The 25,523-nt window shown below is 37.1% G+C and overlaps 1 protein-coding gene across 6 annotated transcripts in view; it reads right to left on the reverse strand.

The window, feature by feature from the left end:
• NUBPL (NUBP iron-sulfur cluster assembly factor, mitochondrial) overlaps positions 1-25,523 on the reverse strand; it is a 179,804-nt gene that overhangs the window by 125,477 nt on the left and 28,804 nt on the right. For 4 of the 6 annotated variants that reach the window (XM_058540761.1, XM_058540760.1, XM_058540763.1 and 1 more), the window contains one exon: positions 17,175-17,265. In XM_058540761.1, coding sequence (XP_058396744.1) covers positions 17,175-17,265 — 91 coding nt within the window. Of the gene's footprint in view, positions 1-11,251; positions 11,323-17,174; positions 17,266-25,523 lie in introns of all 6 variants that reach the window. The other 2 variants (XM_058540768.1, XM_058540762.1) reach the window with 1 other exon arrangement.

A 25,523-nucleotide genomic window follows, 5' to 3' on the forward strand; every position in this document is an offset into this window, starting at 1 on the left:
TTATAAAGCTAGTTAAATTAAGTTGCCTAAACCATTTTCAACTACATTTATAAATCAAATAAATCTGATTCTCTCAGACCTTCCATTTATGCCTGACAGAGTAGTCTCAGAAACTACCAAAATCATTATAAATATCTAAGCAACTCTTGCAAATTTAATAAAACAAACTAATAAATGGAATAAGTCCAATTATCTTAAATGCTCTAACACTGTTAGAAACTTAACCAAATTATTTTATATCTTTCAAATTAAAATCCTCCTAGGTATGGTGTAACAGCAAACTGGGAAAAACGGTGGTTCCTAAGGACTTTGTGGAATAGAACTGTCATATCAGTCCTGAACAGATTGCTGCCAAATTCCTATGTGAAAGAGAAATAAAGTATCTTGTTTAAGCTACCAGTGTGTTGGATTTTCTTTCACTCAAAACCAAACATAATACATAGTTATGTATCTAGCTAACACATAATATATGTTTAATATCAATTAAGCATTTCAAATTAAAATCACAAAGCTATGCTAGATTCTCTAATGTTTGACTCCCTTAAATGTTTCAAACACCTTTAAAAACAAATATACACATATATATTATCGCAATGATTATAAAACTTTTTCTTAAACTTAATAAAAAACGTTAATATTAATTTGATTTGTTTCATAACTAAAGGTAGCATGTCTAGCAAGACATGGTTAGGGATACAGATTATCAGACAGAGTCAAGGCAGGGTCACAGGACCTAAGGGCTTATTCCAGGAGAGTTCTACCTGGCTAACACGTTAAATTTCTTCTTATAGCATTAGGACTTTTAAAGCCCATGACTTTTCTTGCATCCCAATATATCATACATTCCTTCAGTTTTTTAAGCAATCTCCTAACACAACATTTAACTGCCTGCTTTGAATTGGTGATATTCTGTACACCAGATTCAGATTCAACTAATCTCTTGGATTCTGCTTTCTTTTCTTATCTTTCTCATCTGGCTCAATGCCACAATGCTACATTCATTTTATTAACAGTGAAGACGCAACAGAGAAACTAGTTTGTAGTTTATTACTATTGCTTTTACAAAATGATAACCAACAATTAGGTCTGATATAAATCATGGCTATAAAACAGAACCTTACATGTCCACCATTATTTATTACTTGACTTTCATGGCTGGCTACTTATACAGGCTTATTAACCGTCAAAGGTTAAAGGTAATCTTTTCAAAGGGTGACCAGATATCTTAGAAAGGCCAAGAAACAGTCCACATTTTCAATGGGTAGCAATAATCTAGATAGCAAAAAGGGAACATAAATGTCACAACAGTCAAACTGCCAAAACTGTAAGGGTTTTTGAAAATGAGAATGTCTAAATGAAGTTGCAATGTGTAAATTCAAGGATCTCACAGTGATTGACATTTGTCAATTCCTTGCAACTGAGGAACTTAGATTTTAGGGGGAAAAATCACAGACAAGCAATAGGGAAATAAGAGATTAAGGGAATCTGCTGAACCCAGATGTTGTTTCCTAACCAACTTCCATGACCATGGGAGTTAGGGAAGCGTAAGCAGAAAGAAGTAAAAAGAACTGATCCTATCGATTTTCCTCTTTCACTGTGTTGCTCACCATTTTGTATCGGGTGACTAAAAGTGCATTCACTACATCGCTTCAGAATATGCCTAAAAATAATGTTCAAATCTGGACAACCTCACTTAAGTAGGATACTGACAAAGTGACCCATGGCCAGGAAGACAAGCAGAATGGTACACATACTCAAAACTGCATTATCTGAGAAAAAGCTGAAGGCCGGAAGTTATTTAGCTGAGAAAAAAACTTAAGGCTGTGATTATGATGTACAAATATTTCACAGGTTATTGAAGGAAAAAGAATGACATTAGGTGGTTCCCATGAGGGCAGAACTAGTAAAATGCATGTGAAAGTAACAAGGAGGCAGAACTTTATTCAAAATAATAACAATAAATAGAGCTGTCATGAAACAGCAAAATCTCCCTCACTGGAGTTGTTTAGGCAGAAGTCAGATCATCGCTTATCACACATTTGTGGATTCCATAACTTTCTAATTCCACAAACTGAGAGTTTCATACACAAAGATGCAGAGCAGCCGCAACTTCCCCCAATGTTCCAAATTCACTGATAACTACCAGATATCCGTTAAATGTTCTCAGTCTCTGCTATAACAAGGAATGCCTCACGCCCACCAAGGTTCTTCTTAATGACTTACAGAAAGACTGAATCAAACCTAAAATTACCCACCCGTGTATTAATAAGTTAAAAGTAATATGCAGCTTACATATAAGTACATCGTACATATAAATAATTGCCAGTATTATGCTTCAGAGTTGAATAAACCACTTTGATATATGCCAATATTTTCTTCTCTTTTCCTGTGGATAATTTTCTTATGCACAAATACATTGTGGGTTATGGAGGATCTAGACTGTGGCCTATTACCTTGGGCAAACTTTATTAATTTTTTATATTACCCTCCTTATCTATAACATAACAGAGACCTGCTGAGGAATTTTATCAAATCTAGATAATCTAACATTATTTCTCCCTCCGTGCTTTCATCAATATTTCAGTGCATACAAAGAAGACTGCTTAGGAATGACTGTATACATACAGAAAGGCAAGAAGATAACAGTCTATAAGCTGGATTTTCCCTCATTTCAAATCCTAGGTTTGTGTCTGGAAACACCTGTTTCTGAAGGCAACGGGCCAGGAAGCTACCACAACCCAGCTCCCTGTCTTTGCTGATTATCTGTCATTCGCCCCTCCACTTCACCCTGTCCTCTGACCCAGGATCCTGTATGCACTGCATCAAAAGCAGAAGATGAGAAAAAGGAAGGAGAGAGGGTTGGGGTATTTAATTTCCTGGCTTTCTCTCTGTGGTCTTGGGTTGGCTGGATCCCTCCATGGCTACTCCCGAGGCAGACACCTCCACGGGACCGTCTCCTCCCAGGTTTCTGCTCACTCCTCTCACCTCTTAGGGCCTAGAGGTAGTAACTGCTCCACTGTTACTCAGCAGTAGTTTCCCTGCACTTGTGGTTTCCCTACACTTCTTCACGTCTTTGTAAATGGTGCCTCTCACATAATTCTGAACGAGCTGGGTGTTTTTGTCGGAAAGTGACCCCAGGAAGCAGATCCTCAAAATGAGACTGAGATTACTCTAGAAACTCAGGGATAATCTCCACAATGGGAGGAAACAGGACCACAGGTAATGCATTTAGCCATATCAAGATTCATGATTACACAAATTAGACAAAGGGCAAGTCTGGAAGATCTAGTGGTGTGATGGTTAACTTTATGTCAATTTGACTGTGCCGTAAGGTACCCAGAGATCTGCTTTAATACTATTCTGGGTATGCCCATGAGGATGTTTCTTGATGAGATTAACATTTGAATCAACAGACTAAGTAGAACAGATTGTCCTACCAATGTCACTGGGCCTCATCCAATCCATTGCTTTGGGTCTGAATAGAACAAAAAGGCAGAATGAGAGAGAATTTGCTCTCTCTGTCAGTCTTCAAGCTGGGACATCAGGCTTCTCCTGCCTTCAGACTCAGACCAGAATTTATACCATCGGTTCTCCTGGTTCTCAGGCCTTTGGACTTGGACCAGAACTATACTATCAGCTCTCCTGGGTCTCCACCGTGTTGACTACAGATCTTGGGATTTCTCAGCCTCCTTAACCAGGTAAACCAATTCCACATAATCTATCTATCTATATCTCCTATTGATTCTGTTTCCCTGAAGAACTCAGACTAATACAAGTGTCTAGGGCACTAAATTGCTACGAAAACAAAGGTGACTGTAAGGGTGGTGGACTCACCTGACTTCTCAGTGCCCTAGAGAGTATATAGGAAAAAAAGTTTAAGTGAAAGATATGAACATAACTTTGCTTGTGGCCATAAAAGAGTGGCCATAAAAGAGTTAACAGGAACAGGATTTACCCCCTAACTGCCACCTCCCAACACACACACACTTTTAAATAATCTAGAAAACTGGACAAAACATATAAAACTACATCTTCAGACATGGTACAACAGGCAGGAGGACCGTGATCCCTGAAAAAGAAACAAGGAGATGAGTCCTATGACTGCCCGTCTACTGCCCTAGAGGCAGTTTCCAGGCTGCAGCACAGGGAGGGGGAACCCAAACAAAGCCCAGGAACCTCGCAGAGTGGAGAAAACAGAATCAGAGTCAGGGGAAGCCAAGACAGCGAGAACTTATGTGACAGAATCTTAGAGAGCAAGGAGCAACAGAGAGAGAGAACCGCAGAGCACTGCAGAGGGGACTGTGGAGTCTTGGGCTGGGTACTCATCTGCACAGGAGTGAGAGGAAATGCCCCGGGACTGGGGAGAGAATCAACGGAGACTTGTAAGCTGCACAGTTCTCGAAGATGGCACACGCCTGGGAACAGTTTTTATGTTCCCACCAGCCAGAGAGGAAAGATCTCACAATACCTGGCAGAGTCCTCAGAAACGTATCACCATAGTACTGGGGTAAATTAGCCCTGGACTAAAGGCTGCTCTGGACCTTCCCAAAGTTTAAAAATAAGCCTCAAAAGAATCAAACTGATTCCAAGCAACTTAACTGCATACAACAGGAATTGGTAAAACTTTCTGTAAAGGACCAGACAGTAAATATTTTAGGCTTTTTATATGGATGGACCTCTTAAACTGGGCAGTGTGTCAAGATATTCAAGACAATTGGGGCTGAACAAAATCATATTCAATTAAAGAAGAAACAAATACCTGGCGGGACCTTGCTAACTATCTTCCTAACGCAATTCTCATTTATTATATAAATAAACTAAGGCTTGGGAGAGTTTAAGTCAATTTGCCCAAAGTAAACAAAGGTAGCAATATAGGTTACAGTCAGGATTTGACTACAAGTCTCTCAGACTATAAAACCTATGGTAACCACTGTACTTTATTGCCTTCCTTTTAATAAGTCTTTTGCTCTCCCAGTCTAAGAGAGAAATTTCATCACAGCATGCTATCATCTTAATTCATTCTCTGTTACTATTGACTACTTGTAATAATGGGGAAAGGCAGTTAACACTTATTGAGAACCTTTAAATTTATTATTTAGCTTATTTTTCATACTGCCTTCAAAGCTGTGGAACTTGCCTACGAGTACACAGGAGTAAATGGTGCCATCAGAACTGGGGTTTGGGACAGTCTGATCCCAAAACCCAAGATCTTCCCCCCACACCACGCTGTCTTAACAGTAGCACAAATCACAGGCCTCAGAGTGGTCCAACGAAAAGAAGTACAAGAAACACTATGTCCCGAACCACAAAAAGGGAAGAAGGAATGTAAGAAGGAAGCCGGGAACGACTATTTGTTTGGGAAGGGAAAAGCTTAACTGAGAAGTATGGCGTGTTCTCTTTGCACCTTGGCACACATCATTTACCCATTTCCATTAACGTCCAATTTAATTCTATCATCTTCACGGAGCCATTCTCCACCTCCCCAGCCCTCAATCTTGCCTGCTCTGGTCTCCTATATTATGCATCATTTAAAGTAATTATGTGATAGTATAAAATATATTATACTGCTATTTCTGAGTGTTTATTAATCATATTACAAGCAGTTGGAAGGAAACTTTTGTATCTTATAATCCATATTCCAAGATGACTGCAATGTCTGTGTTGATGATAATCATATTCAAGTATTATATTTTTGAAAAATTATTTAGAAGTTTTTCAAAAATAGGTTATCAACTCCAAGCACCTTAATGCCAGTAAACAAAATAAATGGAGAAAAGACCTGGTTCAAATCTCTACAGGACTTGTTTACAATGTGCCACATCTAAAATAATATTTCCAGACTTTAGACACAAACTACTTCATCTGTAAAGCACTCACTTCCACATCACTTTAAAAAAGGAAGAAAAAAACGAGGTCAACAATTTCCTGAAATCCATAACAACCATTACTAAACTAGAAACCAAGACTTCTGACTGCTGGTTGAAAAACCTTCCACTAAACCAGCAGTTTTCCAAGCACAGTCTCTGGTCCTCTGGAGATCCCTGAGGACCTTTCCAATGATCCAAAAGGGTAAAACCATTTTCATAAAAATACTAAGATATTATTTGGCTTTTCACTAGGTTAACTTTTACACTGATGGTCCAAAAGCAATGGTAACTAAAAGTGCAGGCACCAGAGCACAAATCAAGGCAGTGGCACCAAGCTATGCTAGCAGTCATCATATTCTTCCCCACCATGCATGACAGTAAAAATAAATGCCAGTTTCACTGAAGAATGTCCTGCATGATGTACAAATTATTTCATTTATTAAATCTTGACCTGGAGTACACATCTTTTTAACATTCCATGTGACAAAATGGGAAGTCCACAAAGAGCACCTCTGCCGCCCACTGAATCACACTGGCCGCCTCAAGGGACAGCACTCGTGCAATCACTTGAGCTGTAAGCTAACCTAGATGTATTTTTCGTGGAAGACTGTTTTTACTTGAAAGACAAACTGACAGACAAACAATGGCTGTTCAGATTTGGGTATCTGGCATACAAAATGAAATCAGCCTGTCAATAAAAATAACACAAAGTGACAATATTCATTGTCAATGACAAAATTAAAGCTTTCATGTAAAATTAGAATTTTGGAAAACCTCTCTTTGGCCACCAAGAGTTTGACAGCTCCCCAATACTTAACCCCCAACTCTCCACAGCCCTACCATTTCCAGTCTCTGCCTGGGATTACAAAGAAACCAAAGCGGGTAGAGAGAAAGGAGGAAGGTTACAAAGATGACACAAGTCTCAGGCACATTCTAAAGGTTAAGGGCTATTTTGGGGTGGAGGTAGGAGAAAGTGGTAAATTATACTGTGATTTATAAATAAACAAAACATCCCACATACATATTTTGCTCATGACAGATAGAATGTATCACCCATAGTTTTAAGGTCCATTTTTTAACATCAAAATAAAAAAAAAAAACCTTTGCATTAAATTTTTTTTAACATGCCCAAGTCTCTTGCTCTTTTTTGTGCCCTATGGTTGGAAGACTTATCAGGGTCCAGGATTGGCTGAACTACATCACAGAAAGATGAGAACTTTCTCTCTGTTTCCATGGTCCTCTGTTCATACCTTCCTATAGTACTTAGTGTGCTGACGTTTTCCATCTCTCCCACTGGACTGTGAGCTCCTCAAGAACAGAATTTACATCCTACTCATCTTTTCTCCCTGGAGCATAGCACAGTACCGTTAGAGCCATTCTCAACAAATGATTCCCAAATGACTGATTTCCCAAAGGCCAGATATAATATACTTGATAAAATATGTTTCTTCAAGAAGCACAACACAGTTGTACACAGATGTCTTCAAAATAGTAGTTTCATAAATTGAAAACTTGGCAAATCTAAAGTATAATTTTCAGTTCTTATCTTATTTAGCCACTGACAATGTTGACCACATCCTCCTAAAATTCCCTCTTGGCATTGAGGGTGTAGTTATTTCCTTGTCTTCTTTCCACTTCTCAGTTTTTCTCTGATCATCTTAGGTTATTTCTCCAAATTCTATCCTCAGTCCTATACTTGACCCCCACTAAAACTCTTTTGGGTTACCTTACCTAAATCAGGATTTCTCAACCCCAGTAGAATTGACATTGTGGACCAGACAACAACTTGTTGTGGGGGGATGTCTTGTGCATTACAGGATGTTTAGCAGCATCCTTGGTGTCTACCCACCAGATCCCCCAGTTGTGACAATCAATGTCTCCCAGGGGAGACATTCTCAACCATCATTCCTGGTTGAGAATCACTGATCTAAACTAACAACTTCAACTATCCCCTATATATATATACATATGTGCACGTGCGCGCATACACACACACACACACACACACAGAGCTAACTCCCAGATCTGATCTTTAGCCCAAACCTCTCTCCTGAACTCTCAACACATGCCAATCACCTATTGACTAACTCTCTTTGGACATCAAATTCAACATAAACCTTAACTCATCATCATTTCCTTAGATTTATTTTTTTTTCCTACCTGCTCCATCCTGATAAGTGACACAACTATCCGTAGTCACTCAACTCAGAACTCCAGAAGCCATCCTAGAGACCTATTTCTCATTCATATTCAGTGAATTATCAAACCCTATTCATTTAATCTCTTTAATATCTCTCAATTAGGTCCCTTCCTCTCCATTTCTACTGCCACAGACTTAAATCAGGCCTTATCACATCTCACCTGGATCACTGTAATAGCATTGTAACTGGCCCTAACCCCCATCTGGTCCTATTACCTTTCCTCCACAATGCTGCCAAAGTGATCCTCCTAGAATGCAAAACTGATAGTGTCACTCCACTCCCTAAAATCTCTGATAGCTTCATATAGCCTCAGAGAGTTACACTACAGCTCCTCAAACAAGCACAAGATAGCACTTATGAAAGGACCCTCACCTACCTTCCTGCCCTAGTCTTACTCCTGCAACTCACCCACAGAGACTCTTCACTTCTGCCATGCCAAACAACTTGCATTCTGCAGGCTTTTAACACATGATATTTCCTCTGCCTGGACTATCCTCCTCAATTTCAATCCCCGATCTCCTCTTACAAAAATCCCTCATCCATTTTTCAAAACTTAGCTCAAAAATCCTCCAAGAAGCCTTCTCTAAGCTCCCAGTTTGATTTAGAGTCACCATCTCTGGGTTCACAAGGAACCATGCTGACACTTCTATTACAGCATTTACTTATGCTTATGATGTTTATGACCACTGGCTAGTGTGTCTTACTATAAGCTCCTGAGAGCCAGTATCAAATCTTATTTGATCTGATAGCCAAAGAATCAAGTATTTCTCATGTCTACTAACTACATGGAAGATTCTCAATAAGTGTTTGCTCAACAAACAGAAATAATATCTCCTTCAGCATTTCACTTTTGCTACAATTGCAAATTTTAAAACTAGGTTTAAAATAAGCATAGTTTATTTTAAGAGCAACAATTTTTATTTTAAGGCAGTGCTAGTTAAGTTGCAAGTAACAAAATTTTAAATATTTTAATAAAGGTGCTTTATTTAGATATATATGTGTATATATGTATGTGTGTACATGTGTGTATATGTGTGTGCATGTGTGTGTACGTGTGTGTGTGTGTCCTTTGTCAGCCACAGAATCTAGTTTAAACATTTATAAGAAAAAAGCCCCAAATGTTCCTCCAATGACTATAGTGCCTACTAATATATTCAAACAAAGCCATCTGAACTCAGGTCCTCCTGATTACTAAGACCGGTATCACAATTTTTAGTTACTATTCTTGCCCAAATCTGACAGTAAGAACATTCTTGTTTATTGGGAGGCTTCTGGGTCAAGTGCAGAACATGCAGTATCAGATTGTGCATCATTTGTTTGAAATAAGAAAGTGGCTTATTTTCTTATATCTATCTCTATCTCATATAACCATCAGTTAAAACTTAGCCCTTATATTTGAATCCCAATCCCCACAATACTACTGTACTTAAAACTGACCAGCGTTACAGGTCTCCCATGAACCCCAATCATAAAGAAGCCACATTATCAGATCTAGACTGATACTCGGCTTCCTGCCTCCATCCCCATGTATCAGAGCCCCACATACATCACCCCAGCCTCACTTGTCTCTCATTCCAGCCACCACTGTGACAACCAGCTCTGCCTGCGCTCTGACAGATGCCACAGGGGAACTAACGGACAGTACCTCACTTCAGGCCTATACATTGTGTGCCTCTCACCTCCCACCCCAAAACTTCCATGTTGACGCCAAAGTATGGGACACTGCCAGACACCACAGGACTCTGCCAGGACTCACTCATACAGAACTCAGAAATGCAGGTGAATTAATGCCTCCTGTGGTGAGCCTTTGGTCAATGGAAGACGGACACCATTGGATAGTCTTCCCCTTTTCCCCCAGATAGACTGTCCAGAGATGGAGTTTATTCAGTCCCATGCAGTCAAGCAAGCTGTCACATTTAGCAACAGCCAGCTTGACAGCACATTTTCCTATCAGCTCTCCCTCCTTTTCTCCTTCCTCAGTCTGGTTTTGCACTCCCTAATAAATTAGTAATGCATAGGGGTCTGCTTTCTGGGAAACCCAGTTTAAGACATTCTACCACTTCAAGAAAAGTCTGCGGTTTGTATACTTCAAGGGAGATCCCAAAGCCCATTAAACTGGAAGCTACTATTTCTGCTTTCTTTTCCTTAAGGGAAAGACCTCAGAGATAGCAGAATAAAATCAAAACCTTATTGTCACTGCTTCCTGACTCACCACTTCTCCTAACCTCTTATAAATACCAATCTCCAGAATAAACAGACTCAAACAAGATCTTTGTATTAGTGTCCCTCATGTACTATTTTAGCTTGGCAATGTGGATGGTCTAAGGAAAGAATGATGATGTACACTGAGCTACCAGCTCCTTCTCTTTTTCCAGGTTGTTCATAGTCCCAGAGCTGGGATTCTGAACAACATCCTTTCCATCACGGCTCAAATGCAGACCTCACAAGACTCTACCCCTTATAAGTAAGCAGAGCAATGCTCAACATTTCAAAGCTAAGAGATGAGGCAAGACTGAAACTGTCCTACCATACTGAAACAATGTGAGCAATCCATATAACATAATTCTCAAAAGTCAAATTACTAACCACATAGGTTCTTTTTTTCCTCCTAAAAATGGAAAAAAGTAAAAAATGGAAAAAAGCAGTATAAAACAGCCACTCAGATATAGCACAAAGATTAACTGCTAAGATAATATCTTAAAACTGTCTTTATTATTTATTTAAAATAAAATAAATATTTTATTTATTTATAAAAATAAATATGTAATACATTTGCAAATTAAGTTACTCATATACCCAAAGCGAAAAATAAAGTATACAGCTAATGCACAAGAAATTTAGCAAGAAACTTATTCATTTATTCAACTAAGACTTACTGTGCATCTATCATATACCAAGCATTAGAGAAACAAACCAAGCAAGAAAGCCTCTGGTCTGTGGATGTTATATTACCTTGTAGGGGAGATAAAAAAATTTAAGCAGATTACTCAAAAACTCTATCCTTGGTATTGCAATAAGGAGACTGAGGAGTCAGAGAAGGCATTATGGAAGAAGAAACATTAAAAGTGAGACCTGATGAGTAGAAACTAGTTGTGGGAGAGAGGTGGAAGACAGTAGAGGTGGAAGGCATTTCAGGCAGAGAGAATCAAATGTGTGAGCATCCTGAGACAGCACAGAGCTTACCATTTTTGCAAAAGAGAGGCCACGGCAACTGGTGTTCACTGAGTAACAAGGCAAGCTTGTTGGAATTGAGGCTGTAGATGTAGATAGAAGGTGGGGGCGAGATCGTATAAGGCTTTATAACATTGGTAATGTTACAAATGGTAATATTGATAACGATAACATTAAAGATTTTAAATATAATAAGTTCTATCACTTTTCATGATGTGAAAATATAATTTTATATTTTATATATACTTTATATATATTCATAACAATTTGTATGCTAGTAAAGCTTCCAAAATGGAAATTAGATAAGGCTTATAGCTAAGTCTCCCAATGAAACATCACTATTCTATGTTCTCTCCATTCTGTAATAACTGCTCTTTTAAAGAACAGATTGATTCGCTGGGTCGATACCATAGATGCTATTGAAAGAAGCCTATTTGTTATGTCCAGTACAAGTAATATTGCCAGAGCAAATCTAGCCAATCCTATTTTTCCAATTTTTTTTCATCGTGGTAAAATATACATAAAATTTACCATTTAATCATTTTTAAGTGCACAGTTCAGTGGTATCAAATACATTCATAATGTTGTCCAACCATCACCACCACCCTTCTCCATAACTCTTTTCATCTAATAAAACTGAAACTCTACATACCTGTTAAACAATAACTCTGCATTCCCCCCACCCCAGCTCTTGGTAACCGCCATTCTACCTTCTGTCTCTATGAGGCTAATTACCCTAAGTACTTCATATAAGGGGAATCATACAGTAATTGTCGTTTTGTAACTGGTTTAATTTCACTTAGCATAATGTCCTCATGGTTCTTCCACATTGCAAGATATGTTAGAATTTCCTTTTTAAGGTAGAATGATATTACATTGTATGTATAGACCATATTTTGCTTCTCATTCATCTGCTGATGGACACTTGGGTAGCTTTCACTTTTTAGCTACTGTGAATAATGCTGCTATGAACATGGCTGTACAAAATCTATCCAATCTTGATGAACAAGATATCATTTCAGTCCATTACCCTGTATGAATGCATACCACATACACAAAATCTAGAGCACAAGTCTAGAAGGAGAGTGAAAAAGATCCTTATTTCACTGCTTTTTTTTTCTCTTGGTAGCTTGACTTTAAAACTCATTTCACATCCTGCTTTCACCAAACTACTTTCCTTTTTAAATGTTTTACTTTCCGTTAACCTAAACAAAACAAAACAAAAAAAAAACGGTGTTTTGTTACAGTACCCCTAAAAGGTTCCTAAAGTACCCAGTGAATTATTAAAGTAACTATGAATCAGCAATAACGGAGTCTACTTTAAAAAGCAAAAGTTTCACAGGGCACATAAATAGAAATAGAGTATTACAAATAAAACTGCAAGCTAATCTTCCCACTACCTAACAATAGTAAGTTCTTATAATTTTTCTCATCTGAGAGAAGATACTGAAAATGTGCTGATAATTTTGAGAAATACTGAAAATGATCAAAAGGTTAGGAAATAAGAAGAAAAAAATCTGAAGAAAGAAAAGAAAAAAATCTTAAGAATAGCCATCTTGTATAATTCAAAAAATGAAAGAGGCATGGGAGAACACCCATCTTGTCTTGTGGCAGGAGCTCATCATACACACAAAGATGTACAGCCTGCTTGACATATATACAGACACATCTGGTCAACACTATTGGCTGCCATCCTGTGAAAGAAAACCAAAATGAACAGGCAGTAGCTATTAAAATACATTTAGTTGTTCTGTGGTTAAATAAGGCATTCTTCCACGATTTCACCTGCTGCAGCCCCTGGCTAAGACGGTTTGCAGCAGAGCAAGTAAAATCCAAAAAGAGGCTGGCTATTTTTCAGCTCAGGATTGTCAAAGGAAAAAGCAAAAGGGTTCTACCACACTAAACAGCTATTTAGTTCAGGCCTATCCAATGACCTAGGCAAGAAACAATGAGCCAAGTAGAGAGACGGATAGACTTCTGTTTTGATAGACTAGGATGATGGGATTCTTCAAAGAACATAGATTTCACCTCTGAGATATTTCAGAGATAAAAGCACCTAAAGCCAGAGCAAACTAAAACAACTTTTTAAGATTCCTTCAACCCCTGATCATGTTAGGAATATCACCTTGTCTTAATACTCTAGGTATAAAAGAGATTATAAACATAATCCAGGAAAGCAGCAAAGAAAAAGTCAGTCCTATAATACTGTGATCATGGAATACATCCCAGAACATTTCCCAAAGACAATCAGAGGAATTCTAGCATCAGATGAAACCCAAGCATCCACAAGACAATCACCAGAAGAAGCAAATTTTAAATGAGAAGCTCTAAGAGCTCCATCCACTGGATCAGAATTTAATCATCCACGCTAACAACTTCAGTAACACCCCTAACTCGCTTGCCTGATAGGAAACAACGAGGTGACTTCAGGAATAGGTAGAGCTCACTCTCATTCTTTAAGCACTTAAATTATCTTTAAGAAATCTTAGTTGCTTCCTTGTAGTTCTTACTAGAGATGAATGCTAATATAAAAGGTCATTCGCCCAAGCTGATTTTCTACAATTCTGTCTCATAAGCCTACACACATTTCATTCTGAAACTTAAAAAATGCTTACTACCTTAAGACATAGCAGAATATTGCAATATAAGTGCAAAATTTCTCTCCCATAACAATAGAAAAGACAAGTGGATCCCACTCAAAAAAGTTTCAGATTTAATCATTAATAAGCACTACGTCATCCTTAATAAAATTAGTTGACATTTCAATTTTAGTAACCTCTCTCTACAGGCCTTAAAATTTTCCTACTTTATTAGCTAAGTACATTAAAAGACATTCTCTAGTAAAGCTAAGTAGTATTAAATTCACAAGCATTCTGAAGGTGATTTATCATCACAAAACTGTGAAAGAAAGCAGATATTTCTACAATGAGTCATTTCAGAAAGCTTAGTGAAAATCCTCAACATAGTCACAAAAAAGAAAGTTACATTAGTGAAATGCAGCAACACATTTCTGTGTGCAACTACCACTTAATATACACTTGCAATTTTAGTTGAAAACCTTTCTACTCAATACTTTCTAGGACTATAATTTAGCTATACTGTAATATGAAATTTGCATATTATGTTATTTAGAAAGTTAAAAAAGAGAAAAATAACTGGTATTTGCTCAAAAAAAAAAAGGTATATTCATGCTTAGATGATAGTTTCGCCAACTACACATGGATTTTATTCTAAATTCCATTAGGTTCCCAAAGCAGCTGGTCATTTGCAGTCATTACAATGTCAACCTGTTGAAGTTTTTGTATAATACCCTTTCTACAAACTGGCTAGACTTCCCATTACCATAATTTTCCATAATAACATAGACAAATCACTATTGCCATTTTAAGCTGATAGAAAGATTCTCAGCCTAAGAAACCCAAAACTATTATAAACTTAAATTTTTCTTCAACTACTGCATTCAGTTCCCTAGAATTAAATATAAAATTTCTCTTGGTAATCAAGGCTAAAATGTCATGTAACTGCAAAAAGTGTGGTTTTTCTACAATCTCCCCAAAAAGAAAAAAGAGATAAGAGAATGTGAATAAATGTATGACCTGCCAACTCTAACAGAGTTTTAAAATGAACAAATTGACTAAAACTGTATTACCGTATGTCTGTTTAAATAATGAAGAGAAAGGGACAATCCTGAAATCCCACTGCTCCTAAGGTGTCTAGCTAAGTCCAAGACCAGAGGAACATTTATAAAGCTGAGATGCTGCTCCCTGGTCTATCTCCTCAAAACCTGAACTACCGAAAACAAATCTTTCAGTTTTTCTTTACTGTTAATTAGATAATTTCACATTGCTCTGTGTTTTCCATAATAGAGAGTACAACAGGATAAATTAACATGATAAAATATAGAAATGTCAAAATGATGCCAATTAGTATAATGGTGGCAGGTTTATCTAAGATTCAAAAAATAATTTATAAGTTGGGCTTTTAAGAATCCACATTCTTTTAAAGTGAATGCCTTCATCATTCAGTTTATTTCTTGGGGGACTTAAGATCAGCTTGTCAACACAAAAAAAGTATTCTTTTCAGGCTTTCCAAGATTTCCAGTAGCTCATCTTTACCAGAAAGCCTATTTAATGGCAGCCAATTTGCAAACATCAAATTTAAGATTACAGCTTCAGTAAAACAAGAAGAAAGAAATTAAAGTTCACTTCAAGTGTTTATGTTGGCACAGACTGAACATATTACTTAAGAAAGGAGTGACAACAAGGGCTCCATTTTGCCATCACTCATGTGCTGCATGCACCGGTTTCACATTACTTGAATCAAGAGACAGACATAATGAGTACATCATTTAAAGTATGTAAATTCATTACTCCTTTGTGACAGTTTGACATTTTGGCTCATGTCACATATTTGCAAACTAAGTATGCATTCCACTAAAAGGACAAAGAACAAAGAAACTAGAATAACTTAGCTTTTTAAGTTTATATTTTCATGAAACAAGAAACAACTAAGTGGGTGCCTGCAATATAAGACTGCTAAGGTCAATTTTGTGTGTGTGTGTGTGTGTGTGTGTGTGAGGAAAATAAGCCCTGAGCTAACATCCATGCTAATCCTCCTCTGTTTGCTGAGGAAGACCGGCTCTGAGCTAACATCTATAGCCAATCCTCCTCCTTTTTTTTCCCCCAAAGCCCCAGTAGATAGTTGTATGTCACAGCTGCACATCCCTCCAGTTGCTGTATGTGGGACGCGGCCCCAGCATGGCCGAAGAAGCGGTGCGTCGGTGCGCGCCCGGGATCCGAACCCGGGCCGCCAACAGTGGAGCGCGCGCACTCAACTGCTAAGCCACGGGGGCGGCCCTGCTAAGGTCAATTTTATCATCACTAGATCTTCAAGTTTCCTTCAAAATGTTAGGGAGAATCCTTATTGTCCTATAAACAATTATTCAGAACTTAACATTGTAATTGACTCCAACAACTACACTACAAACAAAAACACTTTAAATAGCAAACAATGTCTAATTAACTAACTTTTAACAACAATAACAAAAAAATACTTCTACTATGTATATAGATAATCCAATAGATACCCTTCAGTAAATACAGTCATTTTGTCATAGATCCATGGAAAATAAAAAGCCCAATAAGAAACAAAAAGAAATTATTCAATTTTATACTTTTATTATAATTAGAAATAAATTTTAATAAACTAATTTCACTTAAACCATTTTTTCAAGAAAAGTTACCAGTTGTTCCAATTTTTCATTTTTTGATCATAGCATTTTCTTGTTCTTCAAGCTTTATATTTGATAGCTTTATAAGAAAATGTTATAAGAATAGTAAACATTGAAGATTTACTCAAAACATTACTCTGTCGTATTGATGGCAGTGAAAGCAGGTGAAAGAACTTAATGCTTGGGGTTTTTATAAAAACACTTTAAGACAAATATGACAAAAACCTTATTAGAGAAAATAATTTTCATCTCTTCTAACACAAATATGTTACATACTTTCTATTCAAATACTCCCATACATCCAACACATTTAACATAGAGACAAGGGTGATGAGCTAACATTGATCACTTACCAAGTGCCACGCCCTGTGTTAAATGCATTACACTTACGGCAATTTTGTGATTGAGCGATTGATTACTCACAGCAATTCTGTCTGGTAAGGACAATTGTTAACCGTATTATACATACGGAGGGGGGGGCTTGTTGAGGTACAAAGGGGTTAAACAATTCACCCAAAGCCACACGGTTAGTCAGTGACAGAGCTGGAATTCAAACCCAGACAGTCTGGCTCCGTATCTGATTTTTAAATTACTACATAACACTGTGTAGAAAGTACACTTGGTACATGGCACAAGACCTGACATCCAGCAGGTACTAAATAAAAGTGTGACTATTATCACACTATTTATCTGTTCTTTACTTACTCTCTGATAATTCTGGATTTCCTTTCAGATTCATCATCTTTGGAATTGAAGGGCCATACACATCCACATCTAACAAACCAATGGCCTTTGACTGTAAGAAAACAGAATTTACCATAAGATTATTCTCACTCTTCATCAAAAATAAAGCACATAGCAACAGTAAATCTGACTATAGAAAAGACAATTTGCAAAATATTCCAAAATCATAACCTACCTTTCAAAGCAAGAGTAAGGTAAAAGAGCATAAGCTGCTTAGGGTAAGTAATTAGGGTTGGTTTACTGATTTCTTGTAGATAACTGACTAGAGAATCCACTTTACACACTGTGGTTCACATCACCCATATGTGGTGATCAAACAAACTAACACTTTGTGATCTAAGAACTAACAAATTATACACACACCATGTTAAAATAATGATTTACAATGGCAAACAAAACCCCAGGAAGATGGAGCATTAACTTTTGGAAAAGACATCTAACATACCAAAGAATACAAAATGAAAAAAAAAAAAAATTCGGAAACGAGACCATAATTAAAGCAAGTGAGAAATTCCTATGCAGATCTGGCATGCAAATGCTAATGAGGACAGTGGCAGACATAATACAGAGACAATCTCTTATATGCAAGTGACAGTTAAACACCTAAGGTCTTCTAAAGAATTCATAACTAACTAAAACTGTTTTGTTTGATGACCCATCCAGCTGCCCAAGGGCAGAATATCCTAACTGGTCTCTCCAACTAGCTGCCAGTTAATCAGCAGCTTAGCCACAGAAAGGAAAACAAAATTCATTATTCCCAAATATGTCTTTTTTTTCCTTCTCCTCCCTCTTCTTTCTCCTTTGACAGATTAAATCAATCTGTTACTGGTTTTTCTCATATATAAGCAAACAGAATGCTAACACTAACTATATGCCTTTGAGTTATGTTTCACCAACACTTCCAACTCTCCTCCTTCTCTCCCTGTATCCTGGCAAGAAAAACTCTAAACCTCCCAAAAAAATTTTTTAAAAACTAAACAATCCCTCATCTTCCATGTTATCTACCTACTTCCAGACACAAAATTACATTTTAAACCTCACTGTCTGGTTCCTAGAAATACTCAAAATAAGGTACATTCAACATTTATGGCCCTAACTTTATACTGACTCAAATTGCAGTTCCAAGAAAACCATTTAATGTCCTTGTATGACTTACAGAGACTAAGGACTAGGGATTAATATCTGCCTCTACCAAAATCTCAGTCTACTGTGAAATAAATGAGAAAACAAGAAGGACACTTTACCTTTAATAGAAGAGTTACTATATAAAACTTAGGTTTAATGCACTTAAGTATTAGCTTTAAAAAGGCAGGAACGTTCAATGAGAAATTCTGACCCACTTTAACTCCTTTTTAAACCACAAACAAAAGAATTTAGTTGAATTAAAATAGAATTAAATTTACTATGGAATAAAAAGATTTTCAAATGAGAGGGCCTAAAGCCATAAGAAATATGGGTAAATGTCAATACTATTATCCAAGGGTCTGCTCATGCTGTAACTATCATCCTAGAATTTCACCTTTTCCATATTTTTCTCATGACAGCTACAAAACTACAAACTACCACAAAATAATAACAAATGCCCATAAAAACAAAAAATAGTCTAAGATTCTTTTTCCTTGCTCTCTTATATATATTAATGTTGGTTTTATAATAACTTACAAGGATTAGGTCCCAGGTTTCATATTGATCTTCTAAAAATACGTGTCAAGTAAAATAACTTAGTTTTTCAATTTTATGTTTTTATGAAACAAGAAAACAACTAAGTGGGTACTTGAAATATACAGTAAGCCCTCCAAATCCATGGGTTCTGCATCTGCGGATTCAACCAACCACAGATGGAAAGACCTACAATGGTTGCATCTGTACTGAACGTGTAGTACAGATTTTTTTATTCTTGTCATTATTCCCTAAACAATACAGTATAACAACTATTTACATAGCATTTACATTGTATTAGGTATTATAAGTAATCTAGAGATGATTTAAAGTATACCGGAGGAAGTGCATAGGTTATATGCAAATACTACGCCATTTTATACAACGGACTTGAGCATCTTCAGATTTTGGTATCTGCAGGGGTGGGGGTGGCAGTGTTCTGGAACTAATCCCCCTCAGATACCAAGGGACCAATGTAAGACTGCTAGGGTCAGTTTAATTATCACTAGATCTTCAGGTTTCCTTCAAAATGTTACAGAGAATCTACCATCTGTCTGTCCTGTCTTCTAGAAGAAAACCATGCCTGTCTAAAAGTAAACCTTTGGCATCATGGTTTATGACAAAACAGAAGATCTGGCCTAAAATTTGCTGTGGTAGGAATGGATTTTACATATATCTAGATGGCTGCTAATACACATTATCACATAAGAATAAAGGGGGTGGAGAGGGAGATTACAAGATTTTTAGAGTCCCTCTGCTTCCTAGAGAATGGAACTAAGAATAATGGAGACTCTTCTATGTGTTAGGTTCTCTGCATACTCTCTCTACGAGTAGTTAGCAATTGTCCTAAATTTAATACCAATGCTTACATATATCAAAAAGGAAACAGAGGAGGGGAAGGTATAAGATGGATAAGAAGAGAGAAAAGAAGAAGGGAGAGGGGGACAAAGGCAGGGAAGGAGGGAGGAAGAAAAGGACATAGGGAAGTTAATCAGCAATGTTATATTAAGAACTTGGATATTTGGAAACTTGGAAACTAGGCCTCTGCAGCCAGCTCTGTGGACAAATCAGAATCTCTAAAAACATGCCATCCTAAATCACCCAAATAAACACCTGGATTTTCCCTGATTATATCTCCCCATTGCTTAAATTCCTTCTGGGTGCCAGGCACTCTGCTAAGCATTTTACTTATCTTTCTCATGGACTCCTCATAGCAACCCTGCAAGGTGGTATTATACATACTTATGGATGAGAAAGCTGGAAACTAACACTCAAGTCACTTTTTTTTTTTAGTATTCCCTCTTAGAATGAAGTAGAATGGGAAATTAAACCCAAAAATACTAACCTCATAAACCTCCACCAGAACTTGAACATGATCTGACTACAAAAGACTTAGGTAGCGAGCAGAAGTCAGCACACTTTTCCCTAAAGGGCCAATTAATAGTAAACATTTTAAGCCTATGTATCATTTGATCCACAACTACTCAACACTACCATTGTGGCACCAAAGCAGCCATGGACAATATGCAAATGAATGAGCATGGGTGTGTTCTAATAAAACTTTATTTACAAAAGCGGGCAGGATTTGGTCCACAGGTCATCGCTTGCCAACACTGATTTAGAGAATAAACTTTTTCATGACCAAGTTATTCAATCACCCAACAACGTAATTTTGGTAGAGCCAAGAGCAAGCAGGACATAGTCATCTCTTTTAGTGTCAGAGGAGCCATCTTAATTGGCTAGTTTTATTAAATACAAAGAGCACACTTTTCAGGCTGTTTCATTGGAATTCACTTAGTATGTCTTGCTTAGATTTTACATATCATGAATCAAGTCAGTGTCCATTAAAGAGAAACACCAAAGGCTATATTAATTAAAGCATACTGTACTTAGAATTGGCATAGCTACTGAACAGGTAAAATTACCATAGCTACAAAAATTAGCTTAGACATATTTTCAAGTCTAGAATCCAATAATGTTCAAAAGATGCCAAATAAACTTCATTTGTTTTTCATAATTTACTCCATTATTTTTAAATAGGCTCCTATTTTAAGTGTATAAATAGTCTTTCAATCTAAATTTTCAAACAGTTTTACACTGTAAGAAAATAAATTAGCAAGGTAGAGGCTATAAATAAATATATGCAGCTAGGTGTCTAATTTTTATGAATCCTTTCTACCTCACTCCTCCTAAAATAATCATATTTAGTCACAAAGCTCCAATTAGGATTTCTCTATCTTTAATTTCAGCCAGGCTCAAAAGAATAATCACTACAAAAGCCTCACCAAATATACAACAGATAAAGAAGATGATTATTAACAAAAATAACTATAAACTTACTACTGTAAAGTGTGATTATCATCTTTAACGTCAGCATAAACTCAACCTAATATGTTGGTACCTAATATTATACTCCTTTTTCTGACTCTCCTACAGTACTGAAAGTCTAGCAGATGACATAAAACAAGACTGATCAAATCCCAAGACACTATTCAGATTTTTGGATTTGTTTCTTTACAATTCATAATACCCTGTGAAAGCTGTAAAAGGTGGCAGAATTATTCAGAGTGATTATACTGTTTCATTACTACTACACGAAAGCTACAATTTGAGAGCCTACAAGTTCTAGTTTTTTGTGTTGGATTTCAAAGGCACCAACAACAGTTTTGATCCTGCTTTGTTCTTCCAACAGAATTTATACTAAAGATTGTAAAGCTTCATGACATGTTCCTTTTATCCATGTCATCTGCTAATAGAACCCATCAAAACAACATCTTAGAGGGGTCCCACTCCACTATTTGTAAGTAAACATTCGTGTAAGACTAAGACATACCTAAAGGTTGTCCTTTCCAAAGTAGTATCCAGTTAAGAATCCCATGATTCCCTGCACATTATATTCCATTTAATCTTGAACTGGTAATTGAGATTTATTCAATTTAAAGTCAAATCAAGCCTCCTCTTCTCTTTCTGCCTAGCTTTAAGTCAAGCTGCCGTTCATATGAATTTCAATCTCTTAGTAGAGAAAAAATATATGTTTCTTAATTCTATTAGCCAAGACTAAATAAGAATCTAATTGTCAGAATCAGATGGACAAGGTGATAAGAGAACAATTTCCTACCATTTATCAAAGGACTGTCTAAATCTTCAAGTTCAGTCAAGAAAGAAAGAGGAACAAGGGGAACAGAAAGGGAAAAGCTCACCTGGCTGGAGGGAGCACAGAGATGAGCTCATGAAAAGCAAAGAGAAATCCCAAATGATAAACTAAGTGCTTGCAAAAGAGCTAAAAAAGTAGAAATGGAAGTGAAATGATAGATTTCAAATTAATGACTACTTTAGAGCAAAAAGAAACCAAAGAGATCATCTTAGTCTCCTGTCCACTTTTTAGTCATGAAGAAACAGGCCCAGAGATAATGCCACAGCTAGCTAGGATTCAAATCTCCCTGCAATGTACCATAATGCCTAACTGTTAACAATCACTAGCCACTCCCCTTTCTCTCTCTCATCTCATCCCCTACCATTCTCCTCCTTGTCACTCCACTCCAGACACACTGGCCCCTGCAGGGTTTTTAACACACCAGGCATGCACCTGCCTTAGGATTTCTGTAGTTGCTGTTCCTTTACCCAAGAATCCTGTTCCCCCAGGCACCTGGTTCTCTGCGCCACTTCCTTCAAGTCCTGATTCAAACAGCACCACGTAGTGAGGCCTTCACTGGCCACTCTACCTAAAATTGCAACTCCTTCATCGTTACACTGGACATTTCCTATTCCCCTTCCTGCTTTTTCTTTCTTCTTAGGACCTATATCAATATTTAACATATTATATATTTACTTATTTACCTTGTTATTGTGAATCTCCCACTAGAATATTAATCCTATTAGAGTAAGGATTTTTGTACGTTTTGTTCAATACTGTACCCAGAAGCTAGAACAGCAGGCAGTCATGGAGAAACCCTGCTTCGTTCCAAGATATTCTGATTCAATACGTTTAAACTGGGGTCCAACAAACTGCATTTGTAACACTCTAGGGTATAAGACGACCACAATGTGAAAAACAGTAATATATATAATACAGGAAAGAGAGAAACAAAAATTTGCTATAAGGGCCCAAGCCTTGGGACCATGGCAACAGAAATCTACAGTAATCAACAGTAACATTGAAGAGTTGTTTTTTTTTAATTATAAAAATGTAGTTAACATTCTGCCATATGGGGTGAATAGTCAGTCACATATTGCATAGGACAGATGTATACAAAAAATTATTCGTTGTTTATCTGAAATTCAAGTTTAACTGAGTGGGTGTCCTATATTTTTATTTGCTAAATCTAGCAACCCTACCTCAGCATCTCTTCTCAACAGTGAAGTGGGAATGATTCAGTTGAAACATAAGTCAGATCACGTCTGCTCAAAACCCTTCATTGCCATCCCCTCCTCCATTTCACTCATGTAAAAGCCAACACCAAATCAGACGCCACATAATCTATCCAATTCCCCACATCTCTGCCTCCCAACCCTATTAATTTTCATCACCTATTACTCCAGTCCACTTCTTATTCCAGAAGCCACAGTGGCCTTTTACTATTCCTTGAATAGTAAGCTAAACATGCTCCCACCTATTAACCTTTGAAGCAACTACTCCTTTTGCCTGACACAGTCTTCCCTCAGATAGCCACACAGACTACTCTCTCATCTCCTTCAAGTCTCCGCTCAAATGTCATCTTTTCAATGGGGCCTACCCTATTTTAAATTGCAAACCCACCCTCACCTTCAAGCACTTCCCCTACCCCTTATCCCAGACTACTTTTATCACTTTCTAATATACTATTTGACTTATTTAATTATGATATTTATTATCTATTTATTGTAAACTCCATAAGGGTAGGGATATCCCCAAGTACCTAAAACAGTAAGCATTAAATAAATATTTGTTAAATGAATGGATGAATGAATGAACTAATGAATGAATGAACAAACCTCCGTTGGCTCCTCTGTAGAGTATCAGGTTAGTTACTATATTATCCCTAAGGTCTCTCTTAAGCTTTAACATTCTATGATTTCATGAAATTCCCTTTCCTAATACTTCTATACTAACATTTTAAGTTATAGGATTCAAAATTACATAATGTATGCAAGGTTAAAAATATGCTGGTATTAAAGAAAGAGTCATAAATTTCCTTGCAGTCTATTCCTAACTACCACTTTTCCCCAAGAAAATCCAATGTCATCTTCATTTTTCTATTGATCTTAACTCCAGAAAAATGGGACTTCATGGAGGAAAATCTAGTGCAAAGAATGGCTATGGTGGGCTCCTATAAAAAAGTATGATAAGAGTACATGACCTAAATCTTTGAAAACTAAAGCTACAACATGGTATTAAAGGACTCATTAAAAAGGGGGCAATTTTTAGACTTGCTCACTAGCAAGATTAGGTTCAATAGGATTTTAAATATAAAAAGGCTTTGTTGCATTTTTTTTTTCCTTTCCAGAGCAGGATAAGCAACATCTTCTTTAACAAGAAGCAATTCCTTTAAGTCCCACATTTTCATTTAGTAAGTAACAGGGAAAATAAATTAGGGGTAAAATAACTAAGATTAAGAAATGAAAAACCTTAATCCTTAGCCTATATAATTAAAGGAAAAAAAAGTATTAACGCCCTTAGTAAGTAAAGTCTTCCAAATCAGAGAAAAATTAGAAAGCCTTCTATCACCATGGTAATGCACAAAATGCAGAAAAAGATACTTCTAGACACTAACTTCTGGAAATAATCATCATCTTATTTGTGACATCAACCAGCCACTGTTTTGCCAGAATCTAAGTCTATGGACCTAGAAACCCAACCAAACAAGAATCTTTCCCAAACCAGATAAAGTACTGCAGCAAAAGCACTGAAAGCCAGCCTCGATTCCTTCAGAATGTCCGTTAACTAAAATGCAGTGCAGGGAAGAGCATTTACAGTTCTGACAGCAGCTCTTCCCAAGAAAAGCCACGCAGCAATCACAGGAATCGGATGAGAACAGAGCACCCGACCCACCCTCAGACTCAAAATCACAGGAGCCAAACAGCTGGTTTTAAAACCCATGCCTTCATATGCCCTCCGCTCTATGCCTCTCAGTGACCCTTCCAACACTGCCCTGCTGAGGATACGGGCCCTCCTTACTCCTCAAGGAGATGTGAGGGGGGAAATAATTTACTGAGAAAAAAAATGAGGGCCGGCCCCGTGGCTTGGCAGTTAAGTGCGCGCGCTCCGCTGCTGGTGGCCGGGGGTTCGGATCCCGGGCGCGCACCGAGGCACCGCTTCTCCGGCCATGCTGAGGCCAAGTCCCACATACAGCAACTAGAAGGATGTGCAGCTGTGACATACAACTATCTACTATGGCTTTGGGGGGGAAAAAATAAATAAATAAAATCTTTAAAAAAAAAAAAAAAGAACGGAGAATAAATCACTTTTAAAAAAAAAAGAAAAAAGAAAAAAATGAGAGAGGAAAGATGAATTGGTAAGAGCCAAGTTAGGGAAGAGGAGTGAGAATAATTAAGGAAAAAAGATAGATTGTTCTGTGAGAAAAATCTGGATAACTTCTTATTGGACAGAATCAGATCATGAAATTCAAAGGATGTGCAATAGTTTTGCCACCAATATGTTATAAAAGAAATGAA

This window comes from Diceros bicornis, chromosome 5 (assembly GCF_020826845.1).
Source record: "Diceros bicornis minor isolate mBicDic1 chromosome 5, mDicBic1.mat.cur, whole genome shotgun sequence".
Lineage (NCBI taxonomy): Eukaryota > Metazoa > Chordata > Mammalia > Perissodactyla > Rhinocerotidae > Diceros > Diceros bicornis.